This window comes from Caenorhabditis remanei, chromosome III (genome assembly GCF_010183535.1).
Source record: "Caenorhabditis remanei strain PX506 chromosome III, whole genome shotgun sequence".
NCBI lineage: Eukaryota > Metazoa > Nematoda > Chromadorea > Rhabditida > Rhabditidae > Caenorhabditis > Caenorhabditis remanei.
The window spans coordinates 12451274-12468264 of NC_071330.1; the positions used below are offsets into that span (position 1 = coordinate 12451274).

The window sequence follows — 16991 nt, forward strand, 5'->3', positions numbered from 1 at the left end:
AAATCTACACCAAAAAATGTTGAAAACAAACACCAACCAGAAGTCTAGGGAAGCGCGTTTGCACACCACTTGCCAGGATGCCAATTGAGTCGCCGCTCAGTCAAATCGTGTGTTTATAACGTGGACGAACAATAGGGAGTGAAATTTTTCCATTTTTCTAGCTATTTTCCATTAAACTTCTCACAAAAAGTATCGAATTTATCGAAAACGGGAGAAATTCAAATTTTCAGCACACAAAGATAGGTTTGGATAAATTTTTTGAATTTCGCGCTAATTTTACTGGAGCGCAGATGCTTTATATGGACTTTCTTTCTATGACCCTGTGATAACAAGAATGCGCTTTTTGTTATTCGTTTCTTCTCAGTATTCATTTTCTTTTTTCGAGACAAATGAAACTAATCAACATTTCTTATTCATGGAACACTCCTCCCTTTCCCATGAAATATATTCATTCCAATCAAAAGTCTATTCACTTTTTCTTCTTCCCAAAAAAACTTCTTTTTCAAGTACATCTTCATTTTCTATCTCTCTTCTGGAGCCCACTTCTGACGTCTTCTTTTTCGCCTCCAGAATCTTTTCTCTGCGCCTCTCTATTCAGAATCTCTCCCTCTCTCTCTTTTTTCCCGAGTTTTTACTGCTCCAAAAACTTATTGCCACGTCACGGATGGATGAGTATCTCTCTCTCTCTCTCGTTTTTTTCGTTTTCAAAGAGACTTCTGGACATGAGTATATGGATATAATGTCATGTGTCGCTCTAACGTTTTTGGGTGAAAGGTTTGATTAATTTATTAGAGAATATGAAACATTTTTGGAGTGCTCATTGGGAAAAGGCTGAATTAAAAAAATTGAAATATATTAGCTCTGCACAGTTCTTACAACCGCGCTCCACCGAAATTCCCATGAAAAGTGTATATTTTTCTCTGAGGTTCTCAATTTCGCTTGCAACGGGCCGGTTCGACCCGATTTGAGATATTTCAAGGGATTTTTGACTGTTTTTTTATAAAAAGTTTAAAAATTTTCAAAAGTTTTTGTAGAAAACTTGTACACATTTTCTAAATCCGGCCCGGACCAATATTTTGCATGTCTGCTTCTGTCGATTCTAAAAAATTTTAGTAACTTCTAGTTTTCTGAAATTCATTAAGATGAGAGATCGTTTAACCTAGGCGGAAGAGTTTTCCGTGCGGTCGTGTAGTCCTCTCGGACAAAATTTCTTGTCAATTCCTCGTTTTTTTCACTTTTTCCAACACATTTTCGTGTTTTTTCAATTTGTTTCGTAAAAAAAAGAAAAACTACTAAAGTTTGTAGAAAAAGTGAGGAAACGAGGAATTGAGCAAAAATCTTGTCCGAGCAGACTACACGGCCGCGTGGAAAAACTCTTCCACCAAAGCTCCGTTTGAGCCAGGAAAATGGGAATTATGGCGGAGCGAGAGCGATTTCTTGCATATACCCCAATTGTTAGAATTGTCAGAAGTGTCGGAATCTAAAATAAGACAAATATGACTTCAGTCCTCCGGGTAAGAGACGCGGTGTCTGGTTTCTCTGGTCTCTCTTCTCTCGAAAACCTTTTTGAAAAAGGTTTCAGATTTAGTTTTTTCTACAAATTCTTCTTCTGTATACTTCAAAACGAATTTTAGAGATTTCAGAGGTGTTCACGACCATTTCTTCTTCTTCCTTTTTCCAGCAAACTTTGTTTTTATTTTCAAATTCTTCCTTGTGAGAACCATCATCAAAAATTATTCAGATTCCACTACCATTTTTATTCTCCAAATGTGTTCTTCTTTCTTCCTTCACTCCTCACCCACATTCAGCCCACTTAACATATTCCTTTTTCTTCTTTCTCCTTCTCCTTCTTTTCTCTTTTTTTTCCGTCGAAATGTCTTGTTTATTCAATTCTTCTTATCCATCCTTCCCCCACGTCTTCCCTTTGCTTTTCACGTCTTCTGAATCCCAACGTCTTCTGGAAGAGACGACTTGTGTTTTTTTTCTGGAAATTCTGAATATATTTATTTTGTTTCAGATGTACGAGGAGGAGGAACTGAGAGAACAGTAATGCTTACCGCAATCTACAATATTTCTCTCTTTTTATTTTTCAGTGAGTTTTTTTTATTTCAGAAATTGCGGCTTTTTGAAATTTTCGGACCGCATTGAGGGCAATTTTAAAGAAGTTACAGCGAAATTTCGCTGGAGCGCACTTGCATCGAAATACTTGAATTTCGTTTTTCTGACATTAACCCTAAAAATAGCGATTCTAAACCGTTTCCATTAAAAATTAGCTGAAAATATCAATTTTTGAACAAGCACCGATGAAAGTTCGGTAGAGCGCACTTGCAACAAATTGTTTTTTAAATTTTACTTTTTTTACTCCGGAACTCTAACTAGAACTGTTTCCAACAAAAATTAGCTCTATGCTTCTATTTTCAGCGAGTTAAAGCAAAAGTCCAGTAGGGCGCACTTGCATTAAAAAATTCAAAAACCGGGACGAGTGTTTTGTACAAAATAGGTATCAATTTGACCTGTTTTGCACAAATATTGACCCCAATCACCAAATTTTTGTTGTCTGAAAGTTATTTTTCCAAAAAAGTTCCCATTAATCCACTCATTCTCTTCTTTTCTTTTCTCTTGGATTTTATAAATCAGAGTGAGTAAAAAAGAGAAGACGTCGTTCCCCCCCCCCCTTTTCTTCTGAAGACGGACGTCTTCTTTTCTCTTTTTTCATACGGAATGCATAAACAAAAGGATAATTTTTCAAGAAAAAGATATAGGAAGAGAGAGAAAAGGGAACAGGCCTTTGTTTTTTTTTAGATGAGTATAACGATGGGTTGGAAAAAGAAAATTGGAATATTTGCACTTGTGATTTTTCCAGCAACATGACGAGTCCTTTTTGTATCTCTAGTCTTTTCTCAATTAATCCCTAATTGGTCTCTAATTTGCAAGCTTTGAACTTTTCTGTCGACCCACCCACGGGATGTGTGCACGCGGCTACAAGGGGAGTGCTCCGTAAATCCACAAGCATAACCCGTAAATCTACACTAGAATCCCGTAAATCTACACCAGGATCCCGTAAATCTACACCAAGATCTCGTAAATCTACACCAGGATTCCGTAAATCTACACTAGTATCCCGTAAATCCACATGTCATAAAAAAGTACAATTCTTGAAAACTCCAAAAACCAAAGCCTCGCTGATTTCTCTACCTCCCGTCCTCCTTTTCCGCAGAATAAGAAAATTGAATAATCTTCCGAAAAGCCACCGAAAATGGAACTTTTTTCAAAAGAGTTGAGATTTTTAGTGAGTTGAGGGTTGTGTAGATTTACGGGATCCTGGTGTAGATTTACGGGAGTGTTTTGTAGATTTACGAGCTTTGTTTTTCTCGATTTACGGGCTAGATTTCCTGAACAAAAAGTTGCTTCCAACACAAAAAAGTATACTCCTTGGGGATTCCGTTTTCTGAGTGAGATGTCTGTGTATAAAACGAAAAAAAAAAAGTGAATCATTTTGATTTGTTGATGCTTTCATCTTTCCGGAAGAAAAACAAAAGAAAATGACATTTTTGGAGGGGGAGAGTATAAAATGGAACTTAAGAAAAGAGAGAAGAACCCATTCGATGTCATTTCCCCCGGGGGAAAAAGTATATAAGAGAGGGGTCAGAAGTTGGGGGTGGAGATAGGGGGGCGAAAGGGACCGTTTAAAAAAGTAGAAAAAACTCCGCAAAAAATGTCTCGTAAATCGACACTGACTCTACAGGGTTAAGTCTACAGGGTTAGTCGGTGAAACAGTGTCAACAAAGAGAATTGAGAACAGTTACCGTTTCCCGTATCTCAGCTTCCCATTAATCTACACCGAGATCCCGTAAATCTACACTAGGATCTCGTAAATCTACATCAGACTTCAGTAAACCATCAAGGTCCAACATCATTAAGGTCCCGTAAACAACATCAAGGTCCCGTAAATCAGCACCATGATTCCGTAAATCAAACACCAGGATCACGTAAATCTACACCGAGATCCCGTAAATCAACACCAGGATCCCGTAAATCTACACGAGAATTCCGTAAATCAACACCAGGATCATGTAAAATAAGGATTCTGTAAATCAAAAAAAATCAACTTCTTTATTCCTCCTAAAAATTGTCAATAAGCATGCTGTGACTTCTCTCCCTTCTCATTAGATCCTTTCGCCGTCTTCACCTTCTCCTTCTTCTTTTTCTCCTTCTTTTTCCTCTGCTCGTCTTCATCATCAGATGCCAAATCAGTTATCGGGTTCTCTTCAACTTGTTCCTGCTTCTTCTTCTTCAGATTCTTCAAAAAACTCTCACTATCATTCTCGCTTTTTTCGGTTTTGTCTTTTTTCGTGCTTTCTTTTGACTTTTTGATCTGGAAAGAGAAGGATTTTGAATGGAAGCAAAATACCATTTTGTAGATCAAGTTAAGGGCTACACTTTTCTAGTTGACAACTTTTTTGTAACTCCGCCCACTTTTGGGATAGGGGGCCGCGGAGACTGATGATAGAGGTTGAGGATGCGCCGCTTTAAAACCACGTATCTCAAAAGTGGGCGGAGCTATCGAAAAGTGGTAAACTCCAAAAATGTTCATCGAGACTTGTTCTATAACATATTAAAAATCCATAACATTAAAATCATCTCAGACACCCGAGAGATCTCCTCAAACTTACCGATTCCTTGCTACTTGTCTCCGCCTTCTTCTTTTTACTGAAAATTCCTATTATCGACGACTTTTTCTTTTGAGGTGTTGAATGTTTTGGTGGGGTGGATTCTGCTTTCTTTTCCTCCTTGACGTCTTCTCCGGATTTCGGAGGATTCTGCTGGGGTGCCTTCGGCGCGTCGTCTTGGTTTTTCGGTTGGGTAGATGGGGGAGGAGGAAGTGGAGTAGGCGGGGCAAGTGTCGTTGGTTGAGGGGCTTGGTGAGAATTGCTCTGGAAGAATATGGTGGACATCTGGATGTACAGAACGACAGACAGATATTACGAGAGAGAGAGAGAGTCGGCGAGAGACGCAGAGATTTTCAACCTATTTTCGCTTTTTCAAAGGTTTTTTTAGTATATTATAATGGAAAAGAGCGAAAACAGATCAAAAACTGTGAAAATCTCAGCGTCTCTCGCCGACACTCTCTCGTTCGCGATGGGGCGCAGTTGCAATAAGAATACCTTTGAATTCTCCGAATTATGAGATGAGGGTGTCCTGTTTTGTTCTTTTTTTCCTCCACAATTGATCAAAATTACCGTAGTCACGAGAAGAAAAATCAAGGAAATCAGAAGTCCATGTGAGAAGCATTCGCTTAATAATTCGATTTCAGTTCGAACCATTATTGATCGAAAATTACAAAATTTGTGGCTTTTTTCATTCGGAAATGATTTCAATCTGATCTGATATGGCTGAGAAGATTGAAAGTTGAGATAAGGAAAAGGTTGGAAGGTTCACGTAGAAAATTCGCCTTTTTAATAGTTTTTCGATAGGCAAAATAGATCAAAAGTATACTCATTTTGTAGCCCTTTTCTTTCTGCATGTGATTATATAAAATATGTACTTGGAAAATATCCTGAAGTTGACGAAAAACGAGTTTGCATTTCATCTCGCCGGCTATTTCTCTCTAGTCACAACAGCGTTTCCTGCCGCCGCCACCCCGCTTATCACTGCCTTCACGTCCCCTGTTTTCCCGCCGCGTTCGTGGTGTAATGGTCAGCATGGATGCCTTCCAAGCATTCGACGGGGGTTCGATTCCCCCCGAACGCAGATTTATTTTTCCTCTTTTTTATTTTCAGACGGCGCCCACAGTACCCAACTATCCTCACGAGCCGATCAAAATGTGATGCGATTATATCGAGATTTACTCTACGACTACAACAACGAAATCCGACCGTCAGTACACCCAAAGGAGCCGATAAATGTCACTTTTGTGTTCTCATTGACACAAATTATTGATGTGGTGAGTGACGGGAGACATCTGAATGAACGGATGTACAGACTCTCGTTTCAGGACGAACGGAACCAAATTCTGACAACGAATAGTTGGGTTCGGTTGCACTGGGTGGATTATAAGTTGGTGTGGGATCCGAGATTGTATCAAAATGTGACACGAATACATATCCCTAGTGATAAAATATGGAAACCCGATATCATTCTGTACAATAAGTGAGTTTATTTTATATGGGAGAGTGACAGAACGAGAGAGGGCGCAGAGAAGCGAGAGTGTCTCTTTTCTCTGCTCTCACTCGCTTTATCACAGAATCTATTTGAGATATCAAAAAACAATTCCAGCGCCGACGCGCAATACATGAAATCAGTGATGTCTACCGATGTGATAGTTGACTATCTTGGAAATATTCATTGGCCGTTATCTGCAATTTTCACGTCATCTTGTCCGTTGGACGTCAAACATTATCCATTTGACAGGCAGACGTGTATTCTGAAATATGCGAGTTGGGCGTATGATGGAACGAAAATTGACCTGTTGCTAAAGTCGGAGCAAGGTAAGTGAGGGAGAGGGGCTACTGTAGTTAGGTGAAAAACAAAAAAATCTTGGATTTCTGAATAAGGGGTGCGTAACTTGCTTGAAACGCAATAATGTGAGCTGAAAAATATACCAAAATGTAAATCTCAATGAGTTCTATATCCTTGAACTAATACAAGCCGGATGGGTATTCGGTAGTGAGCTGCAGGCCTGGCTACAATGACTTTTGTGGCCGTTTTCTCGTTTTTTGGCACTTTTTAGAGGTCTGAGGCATGTCAACGACTATCCATCCGTCACGTAGTAAATTTTCAGTTCATAAAACTCAGTTTGAAGCAAGTTACGCACCGGACGGGTTTGCAAGTGTGGTTGCTCTCCATTTTTCATACGAGCGCGCTTCCTTACTTCCCTTCATGTTTCCAGGTGACATCACCAACTACATCACTAACACCGAGTGGAGTCTCATCGGAATCCGAGCGGAGAAGAATCAAGTGATCTACAGTTGTTGTCCGGAACCGTATCCATTCATCGATGTTCATGTGACAATTGAGAGGAGGGCCATGTTTTATGTGAGTTTGAGGGTTATGGTGAGGGTTACGGTAAAACCTTTGTACTTTACTGTGGAAAAAAGTTCTCCTGTGCACTAAAGTGCCCGCGAAATTTTTATTTGAAAATCCTTGTCGAAACTATATTTTTTCACAGTACCTGGGGAGATCATGGAGTCAGTTTGGAGATATTGGACGTGACCAGTATTGTTGGATAGCTGAGAAAACGCTGATTCCAAATATATTTAATTTTTGCCTTCGAGACTTGGTATTCGAGAAAAACAAGGTCAAAGTTTGAAATTTGACCTCGTTTTTCTCGAATGTCATGTCTTGAGGGTCAAAACTGAATACATATTTGGAGTCAGCGTTTTCTCAGCTTTCTAATGATATAGGTCACGTCCCATAACTCCATACTGACTCCACGACCTTCCTAAGTTAGTTTACTCGTTAGGATATCATACCGGTGTCCCTTATTATCAAATTGCACAAATCCCAGACGGCTCGAACGAATAGTTTTTACATGACCCACGTATCTTCCAGGTGTTCAACCTAATCCTCCCCTGTGTCCTCATCAGTCTCATCGCTCTAATGGGTTTCTACATGCCAACAGATTCCGGCGAAAAAGTCACTCTGGGAATCACATCTCTCCTATCAACTACCGTATTCCTGATGCTGGTAGCCGAAGGAATGCCACCTACATCTGAAGCACTTCCACTGATTGGTATCTACTATGGAGTAACCATTATGTTAGTTGCGTTGGGCACAGCGATGACAGTCTTGACTGTAAGTGATTACTGTAGCTCTCGTAAATCCACACGACATCTTTCAAGGTCAACATACATCATACGGGAGTCCACGGCTACCCTGTTCCTCCATTCCTCCAGATATTCGCATTCCGATACCTCTCGAAAATTCTGTTCGTCCGAATTGAACCATATCACTCGATTGCTCATCACGTCAGGCATATGTATCAGGTAGGCTGGTGTGACGTTGACGCGTTTTCTGTAGAGATGCATGATTTCAGAAAGAGCACCCGAATGAATGCACATTATCAGCTGGTCTTCATTACAAACGACTACAAGATTTCGACATGAATCAGGCGAAGAAAGAGGAGAATTGTGGATTACAGAGGGATAGTTCGAGTGAGTTGCGCCTTTAAACTGGATTACTGTAGTTTTCGTGGTGGGACCCAACTTCCATCGAATCGGGGCATGATTATACTTTTCTAAAAACCCCTGACGAGCTAAAACTAGAGAATATAGTTACATAAATTTTGAAATAGTTCTGACAGAGTTACGGTAGTTTTTACAAAATCCAGAATATTAAAACATGTTTCGTGTTGTAACTCAATTAGATTTACCCCAATATTTATGAAATTTGTATTTTTGGAATCAGTTTAATGAGAGCTTTCAGAAAAGTATGATCATGCCTATATTCGGAGCAAATTGGGTCCCACCACGAAACGCACAGTACTCCAGTTTAAAGGCGCATACCGTAGTTTCGTGGTGAGGTCCGACCTGGTAATGATTGTACTCATATAAAGCGTCTTGACTCGCTGAATTCGAATATCTAAGTTTCATTTAGATTGAAACAAAACTGACCGGGTTACGGTAGTTTTTGTGATGTTTCGAATTTTCGAAATGTTTCGAAATTCTGTAAATTTATCATTTTCCAATAATTTTTAATGATTTTTGACTCAAAATGTGCAGAAATTTTAGAATTGGTCGGGAAAAATTAATTTATCAACTAAAATTACCGTAACCCTCTAAAACATTTTCCCTAGATCTCTCCGTAATCTCCGCCAACGTCCATTGCAACCCGGATGACCGTCTCCTCCTCTCCACACGGAACACCAAAAATTTTGATTCCGAAAAGAGTCTCCGTTCTTCGTTATCCATTAAAAGTGGTTCACCAACTGCCAAAAAGAAGGTATTGTTAACGAAGATATAGAGGGGTACTGTACCTACCGTAACCCACATTTTCTCTCCGTTTAAGGGACACGTCCGTGTGACAAATATTGCCAGAAGCACTCGAATAATGGAGACTGATGTCTCTCATTTGGTAAATTTGCAGGATAAAAATGCTTTTTGTGATTGTCTGACAAATCCTGTTGCTATTATGCTTGCTTTGCTTTCGAGTAAGCCACGCCCATTTTTGCAATACTGGCGCACAACGGTGCGACAAAATTGCATGAATGGGCGGAGCTTAACGTTTTCCGCTACTGACTATGCTTACTTTCAGGTCACGCCTGTTTTTGCAAAATAGTGAAAACTGTAAAAATAGGCGTCTGCTTTGAATCTTATGGCCTAGAATTTTTTCTAGGCCATCCACGAAATCCTCGCCTTTTCAGGTATCCTTCTCCTCCTTGAACTCTCATGAAACACCTATTGACTCTCCAATATATGGTCGGAAACTAGGCAGAACTCAATCACAAACACCCTCTTCTTCTCACCGGAATTCCAATGGAAACGGAGGAATAACATCAGAAGTTACGCCTCCGAATCCTCCGAAAATCTCACTGACAGATGTGGATGATGTGTTTGAGAATGAGCAACAACCGGTGATCGATGAATTTGAGAAAGAGTTTCTGAGAGTGATGTCAATGGTTCATGGAATAATTGAGAGGAATGAGATGAGAGTGGCCGAGAGAGATAAGAGAGATGCGATTGCGTTGGAGTGGCAGCAGGTTAGTTGGTGGGAATAGTTTGTAGTTTGTAGTTTTGACAGTAGAGAATAGGGGATTTCCAAATGTAGGGTAAAGTCGGTTAGGTGAATGTATTCTTGTATTTCAAACAGTCTTTAAATTTGGTACTAGGTACTTTCGACTACGAGGAGTCCATTTCTACCATTAAAACAGGCTAAATGTCAGCTCTCAAAAGTTTCATATGGTCAAGCTTTTTGGAATACCAAATCGGCCGCATATAGACCACCGCACGGTTTCATATCTGTTTCTCAGCGGTTTCCCTGAACTTGTACGTTAAGAAAATGAGAACATTTTTGGGTTTACTATTCGCCGATTTGGAATTCCTTTCCAAAAGCTTAACCATGCAAAAAGTTTGAGAGCTCATAACTCGGCTCGAAAAGACACTTAGCCGGTTTTGATGACAGAAATAGACTCCACGTAGTCAAAAGTAGCTATAAGTTTGAATTCGTATCTCCAAAGACTTCCCTTGTTAGTATTAGGATGACTCGAATGTGTATGATTATGAACACTGGTTCACATCGCATTACTTCGGTGTGCGTTTTGGAGAGTAGATTACTGTAGGTTTCGTGACAAGACCCAACTCACTTCCAACGCAGTCACGATCTTAAAAAGTGGAAAAGTATTTTATTCCAATATCTTATTTCAGGTGGCTATGGTACTCGACCGTTTTCTTCTGGTCGTTTTCCTCATCGGCACCTCGATGTCAACATTTGTTATTTTGAATCAAAGAAATCTATTCGAATCGACGGGATAATTTGCGTATTTTATAATCTTGTTATTTGGAATAAAAACTGAAAAGTCATAATTTATCGTTCATCTTTGGCCAACTTTGCAATTTTCGTCAACAAAGGGTACCGCCCGAATCCACATTTTCCTTCGAAATCATCACTTCCGATAGAGAAAACCATCACCCCGGCTACTCCGAGTTTCCTTGCGAATGCCATTTTGGCAAGCATACTTCGTTCGTTTTCATAGGATACCCACAAACCGTCTTTTCCTGAAAATTTATTTTCAGCTTGTAAAAATCTCTATAGATCCTTTCAACTAACCATACAAATAAGGGGCTTGTGCATTGTGATTCCATACACTTGTATAATACCCGCTATCAGCGAAAATGCAGACATCCGGATAATTTGTGAGTTCGGGACGACTTCTGGTGGCAGGAGAATACGGTTTATGGAGGTAATGAGTGAGGAGTTGGTAGGCACGGGCATATGTTGGGATACCAAAGTAGGAGATGTTTTTGGGAAGACCCAGGTCGAACCAGGTGGTCATCGAGGCTTCCTATAAATATAATTAGAGAATACCAGATTTATCAATCTCCAGCAAAACCTATAGGTATAATAATTGACTCACCGAGTTCATCTCCCCTAAAACCGAAATTTCCACTCTCATCGGATGCAATGGAGCATTGAAACCGACTAGTGGATTTGTGAACTTGTTGAACACGTGGAAGTCGTAATTCATTATTTGCACCATGTCGGCGTATCTGTGATGATGAGAGTTGTGAAAGTCAGACTTTCAGAAATCAACCAACTTAACAAGAGCATCCACGTCATAGGCAACTCTGGAAATGGTCGGGGGACCGGAGACAGCAACGGATAATTTCTGACCGGAAGGTTGGAGGTGGGATTTTAGAATCTGGAAATGAATAATTTTTATAGTGAAAGCCAGATAAATCACTTTGAACACAAAATTCGATCTTAAAATGTGCAAACTTAACATCAACACAATGATGGCTTCGAGGAAAGTAAAATAAATCTTAAATATGTTAGGTGAAATGACGAAAGTTACAGTAAGCAGCTTAAAAGCGCATACCATAGTGTATTAGTAAGATCTCTCTCATCGAAACTAGGCAATACCTTTCTGGAAGCTCTCCAGACAGTGGTTTCAACAAGGAATCAGAAAAAGACGTCTGATGAACTAGAAACTACAGAGAGCTTACAGAAAAGAATGACAATGCTAGCTACCACGAAAGCAGAATGAAACCTCTGAGAGCTCTGCGCTCGATACGCTCTGTCTAAGTCTGTCTGTTTCCAAAACCTCCTATCCTTACCCTCAAAAACGGTCCAAACTGCGCTCGATCTGTCTTCTTTGCATCTCTACTCCACACTGGGAATTCCCAATCTATATCGATTCCATTGAAAGAATATTTTGAAAGCATTGAGTTGACAGATTTTGAGAATTCATGCATGAGAGTTGTGTTGGATGTCTGAAAACTTGGAAAGGCGGACATGTGGACACCTGGACTCATGGACTCACCAAAAAGGAAAAACTGGGATTTGACGATGTTATCGATACGAAAAATTCTATTTTTCCTTTAAAAGCATGTGAAAACTCATCCAAATCTTCCTCTCGATATTTCAATATTCCATTTTCAGAAATGTGGGCGGAGTTTATGAGAATTATAGTTTCACATAAATTATTAGGGAGTTCTTTGATATCAGGTTGATTCAGAATGTAATAACAGACAACTGGTATAGAATTAACCAATGGAAATAGGAAAAATAAGGGGAAAATCAATGAAAACATATTATTTTTGGATAGTACAAGTGAGTAGACTGTCCAGTTTCGGGCATAGTCTTATCTATAATTGTTGATGGTTGATAAGGGGTCAGGTCAGGCAAACAATATTCAAAGAGTAGGTTACTATGACGTGTTAGAGAGCGCATCGGGAGAAATATAAAAACAAATAAATACTGATGTTATTTGTTTCTACTCTGGAGCTTCTGAAATTAGACATCTGCCTTGTTTGCTATATGTTCTTGCACCGAAGGACGTTTTTTATAGAATTAAACTCATTCACAAACCTAAAATACAACTGAAACCTATAATAAATATGTATAAAGATGAACATAGTTTAATTTAGTGAAAAAATAGTACAATTTATGAATTCCTTTTCAATGATGTTGCTTTCAACTTGCTTTAAAATTCTCATCTGTTTCTACCATTCAATTTTCTGGAAAAAACGACATAAGACTTATTTATAGTATTTTCTTCAGTTTAAGTTTTGGCGTGAAGCTAGATGGAGACACAATTGTTCTTGGAGCAACACGAGAGCACAGAAACGGAACAAGCCGGAGAGGGACTCGGACGAGACGGGGAGTTCTTGAGGACGGATACATCATTCAATGATATCTTTATTTACCCTGAATATGCTCCAAACACGATTCTTTGTTAAACTAGCTTCAAGCTGCATAATACTTTAACTGGGGCGTACCCAAGCATGCAGCACAGTTGTTCTAAATTTTAAACAACACACAGAATAATAATTTGTATCAATGTCAAGAATATTTTTGAAGAATGCCATATTATTGTGCAATCTGTTAATAAATATTGTTGCCACAGTCTCCCAGCCTCCGAGTAAGAACTGCAAGGAAATTTTTGATCTACCCTCATGAAACGAAAAATTTGAGAAATTAGCAGGTCTAAAACGTTATTACTTTAATTTTTAGCGTAAAGCTCAAGGTCAGAAGTAAGAAAATTTCAGTTTTAGAATTATTCTGGCTGCATTATCTACCTATTCAATCCAAAAAATTCTGGTTTCAGATACTTTTTCAAGTCGAAAAGGCAATTTTTCATTTTGATTTCGGAAAAATCTACGTGATTTGTTCATTTCTCAACACTATACCACCGAATGATAGCTCAAATTGTGCTCGGAGATTTTTACACATTTCTGTAGGACGGTTTTTCAATTTGCTCATTTGTTTTCGAGAAAATAACAAAAAATTGAAAGAAATTCGGAATTTGATCGATTTCTCAAAAACTAGATGAAACACAACATCGCGCACAGATGTTACGAATATGGTGCTGATGAGTGCTGCTCGATTATTGTGAAATCATCTCCAAAATCCAAAATTTGAATACAGAATAGACTGCGAGCTTTACAATTTGATTTAACAGATGTACGCATGTTTCACGTAGTGGTGTGCAAAAAAGAATAAATAACTTTGGCAATTGTTTATCAAAAACAACAACGATGTTTAACAGGAATGTTATAAGAAGACAGGACAAACACTTTTAATATTTAATTAGCATGTAGAATCTAATTGACTTTTGCTCCTGAAGCGTACGCTTCGTGAATTGCGGACGAACCTAAAGGGACGGGGTTTGGGAGTGACGGCGGGGGTAGTTGCAACAGCGGGGATAGTTGCAACAGCGACAACTGTGGCTTGGAATCTTCTGTACAAGATAGTGCTTCTGGCTGCCAGATTTTGGAGGTGACGGGATCTTATCGCCGCTTCTTCTGACTCTGAATGAAAAACAGTTATTCCTCTGCACGCTAATCCCATTCTATTACCTGCATTACGATAGCGTTTTGGAATCTGGCGACATCTCTTGATTCTGTTCGACACGGTCGAGGTGGAGCTGGATGCTATGGTATTACCTCTTGAGTTCTTTTGAGAGGCTCTCACAGTGAGTGGGGGTTCACGTCGGCTCGTCGGTGGGACTGTGAGTGGTGTAATAGCCAGGGTCGTCGGAGGCTTCTGTAAAATAAGAGAGTTAGCATTAGGATTACAATGATTAAGCGATTTTTACTGATAATTTACGATTTAAAAAAATACAAACCATAATTTAAGCCAAAGCATGACTATAAGTTGTTTCAACATCACCGGAGTCAATGCAAAAATCGACTTGTTATGTATTTGACCGAAATTCTCAAATTTTTCTATATTTTTTACCGAAAATCAGTCGGAAACACTTACAGATAGAGGTCCTACAGATGCACGATCTTTACCGTCGGGGCGCATCTTTATTGGACTCATTGCAGACATTCGGAACGGATGGAGAGGTCTGGAGCTTGTTGGCTTCTTTGACGGTGATTTTTCATTGCCATGCCACATTTTTGGTCTGAAAATATTCAGAATAATTTTTGCAAGGCAATTCGAACAAAAAGAGAAGAGAAGAGCGAAAAATCGGTACGTATTACTACTACGTAAGGCGAGAACGATTTTAGGAGAAAGTAATGAAACATTAATTGCGCGTAAGGTCATGAGTATCGCGGTCCGCAGTGGTGTCCGGAGCCTGAGGTCGCTTACCGTAGTTTTCGGTGGGAAATTCAAACGTTTCTCGCCTTCGTGTCTATTTACCGGAGTTAATTGAAGTTCACCCTCGTGGTGGATTTCGATGGAACCCGGAAATCTATCGATATTTGGGGAGAACTTCGTTTTTTCGGTGTGTTTATGGATATTTTTTCGATGTTTTTAATTTCAAATTCGCTTTTTATTTATTTGGTATTTATTTGTTTTCGGCTGCATATTAATGTATCTTCAGAGAAATTACCGATTCGGACGATGATATTCCTCCGCGTCTTGATCTGGAAAATGATGAGAAAAAAATCATAGTTGTCAAGGCCCGGGCCGGCCCGGCAAGGCCCGGCAAGGCCCGAAGGCCCGGGCCGGGCCGGGCCGGTGGAAAATTTTCAAGGCCCGGCCCGGCCCGAAGGCCCGGCTTCAAAAAATGACCCTTTTTTTTCCAATTTTTTTTTTCGAAATTTTTTCAATTTTTCATCGGAAATGTGACCATTTTTAACTATTTTTCAGAATTTCTTCTAATTCTGACTGATAGTCGAAAATTTGACTTTTTCGCGAAAAAAATCAAAAAAATTCAAAAAATTTTAAAAAAATTTGAAAATTTGACTTTCGCGCCAATTTGCCCGGGCCTTCGGGCCGGGCCTTAAGCCCGGCCCGGCCCGGGCCGGCCCGGGCCGGGCTGGGCCGGGCCCTGATTTCGCCGACAAGGCCCGGCCCGGCCCGGCCCGGGCCGGGCCTTGACAACTATGAAAAAAATCAAAACAAAACAATTTCGTTACTTTCGTAACTTTGCACTGAGTCAGCATTTCATCGTGAGAAGAATGTCGGAACTTTTTTATTTCGACAATATGCTCAACCGAAAAAGGATGCTGGAGTGAAAAATGACAGAAAAGTGAAACCGAAGCGTGCAGATTCGTATGAAACGGTAAGAATTTGTTAGGAAAAACGGGATAGAATATAGAAAATTCTGATTTCCAGTGTTTATATGGCGACATTGCAATGTTCATCAGACTAATCGAAAAAAGAGAAGCAACTTGGATTACTATCGCACTGATTTCAAATTGTACAAATTCGCGGAGGTCGAAGAAGCTGTGTAACAAATTAATGACAAATCAAGCGCGTTCTTTAAGTGAGACTCAAGTGCTCTGTCTCAGAAGTGTAATTGTCTTATTAAAAGTAAATGTGCAAAGAAGCAGTGGGATGAATTGTCGAAGAATTACGCAAATCACCTTAGTCATAACAAAACGAAAGTTAGGATTGGCTGGTCATGTGATGACTGCAATCGGTGGACAACGTTAGTACAAGAATGGATTTCCAGAAATGAGAAGAGACCAGTAGGAAGACCATCAATGCGATGGGCTGACTCTCTGAGAAAATAAATTTCAGTGCGGCAAGGAATTCAACTGATCAAACCTTGGAGCACAATTTGCCAAAGAGAGCCTACACCAAATGAGCAAAGAACGGATCGACTAAGTAAGTAAGTAAGCAGTGGGATGATTTGTCGAAGAAATTCACCAACTGAGAATCAAAAGACGGGTGTCTGGAAGTGAAACTGCTGGCATCAATTTTGGTTTTAAATATGCAGATTATTGGAATTTACTTTGCATTGCGAAAAAATAGCCGAAAGAATGAGATAGATTGGCCTGTGTTTCCACAAATAACGTTTATTTTTTGTTTCTAGCTTATTCTGCTGTGGCTCGGATGATCACACTATCAACATGTCGAACACTCCTAATTGTAAAAGAAAATTGAAGAGAAAAAATGGAACGGCCGAAAATTCCGAAAAATTGGAAAAAAGCAGGTACTGTTTTTAACTCTAAAATTTGAGTCATATTATTATTACAGAGTCGATTGATAACATGATCGCAGAAATGGGAAAAACACGCGACGTGTTGGCCAGTCAAATCCCCATCTGAAAAAACGACTTGCAAATCGGGAAGAGTTTTGTCATTTTTCTGGCCGGAGAACATTCTAGAAATTTCAGTAAAAAAGTTATTTTTTCTCTGATAACCAGAAATCAGATTTTTCTGATGATTGACATGTTTTTGTTTATTCTTTTTGTTGGTGTAAATGGCCGGGAAAGATCACACGTTCCCGAGCCATAACTCCGTTCCTAGCTGGATTCGGCTCTTTCTGATTGTAGAAATGATATCCTCGTGATGAAAATAGTATCCTGTCTAATTTATAGCAGAAGTTAATTCCAAAAAATAGACCCGTTAGATAAACAGCGCCTGTTAGTTTTG

General features: G+C 39.5%; 5 protein-coding genes across 5 annotated transcripts; 2 read left to right on the forward strand and 3 right to left on the reverse strand.

The window, feature by feature from the left end:
- Positions 1 to 4132: 4132 nt before the first annotated feature.
- GCK72_011013 (uncharacterized protein) lies at positions 4133 to 4955 on the reverse strand (the record flags this gene model as incomplete). Its single annotated transcript, XM_003111501.2, has 2 exons — positions 4133 to 4375; positions 4674 to 4955. The coding sequence occupies 2 exons, from the start codon at positions 4953 to 4955 to the stop codon at positions 4133 to 4135; spliced, it is 525 nt and encodes a 174-aa protein (XP_003111549.2).
- An 872-nt stretch (positions 4956 to 5827) lies between these two features.
- On the forward strand, positions 5828 to 10469 carry GCK72_011014 (uncharacterized protein; the record flags this gene model as incomplete). The annotated part of the gene is made up of 10 exons (XM_053728157.1): positions 5828 to 5944; positions 5996 to 6150; positions 6277 to 6488; positions 6890 to 7035; positions 7552 to 7794; positions 7842 to 7985; positions 8036 to 8153; positions 8795 to 8940; positions 9362 to 9697; positions 10362 to 10469. 10 exons carry the CDS (start codon positions 5828 to 5830, stop codon positions 10467 to 10469), a joined length of 1725 nt encoding a protein of 574 aa, XP_053587734.1.
- Positions 10470 to 10521: 52 nt separating this feature from the next.
- GCK72_011015 (uncharacterized protein) lies at positions 10522 to 11909 on the reverse strand (the record flags this gene model as incomplete). Its single annotated transcript, XM_003111730.2, has 5 exons — positions 10522 to 10712; positions 10765 to 10999; positions 11072 to 11204; positions 11253 to 11356; positions 11772 to 11909. 5 exons carry the CDS (start codon positions 11907 to 11909, stop codon positions 10522 to 10524), a joined length of 801 nt encoding a protein of 266 aa, XP_003111778.2.
- A 1602-nt stretch (positions 11910 to 13511) lies between these two features.
- On the reverse strand, positions 13512 to 14559 carry GCK72_011016 (uncharacterized protein; the record flags this gene model as incomplete). The annotated part of the gene is made up of 4 exons (XM_053728158.1): positions 13512 to 13590; positions 13811 to 13967; positions 14016 to 14202; positions 14422 to 14559. The coding sequence occupies 4 exons, from the start codon at positions 14557 to 14559 to the stop codon at positions 13512 to 13514; spliced, it is 561 nt and encodes a 186-aa protein (XP_053587735.1).
- A 1389-nt stretch (positions 14560 to 15948) lies between these two features.
- Positions 15949 to 16664, forward strand: GCK72_011017 (uncharacterized protein; the record flags this gene model as incomplete). Its single annotated transcript, XM_053728159.1, has 3 exons — positions 15949 to 16042; positions 16135 to 16221; positions 16594 to 16664. The coding sequence occupies 3 exons, from the start codon at positions 15949 to 15951 to the stop codon at positions 16662 to 16664; spliced, it is 252 nt and encodes an 83-aa protein (XP_053587736.1).
- Between the last annotated feature and the right edge of the window lie 327 nt (positions 16665 to 16991).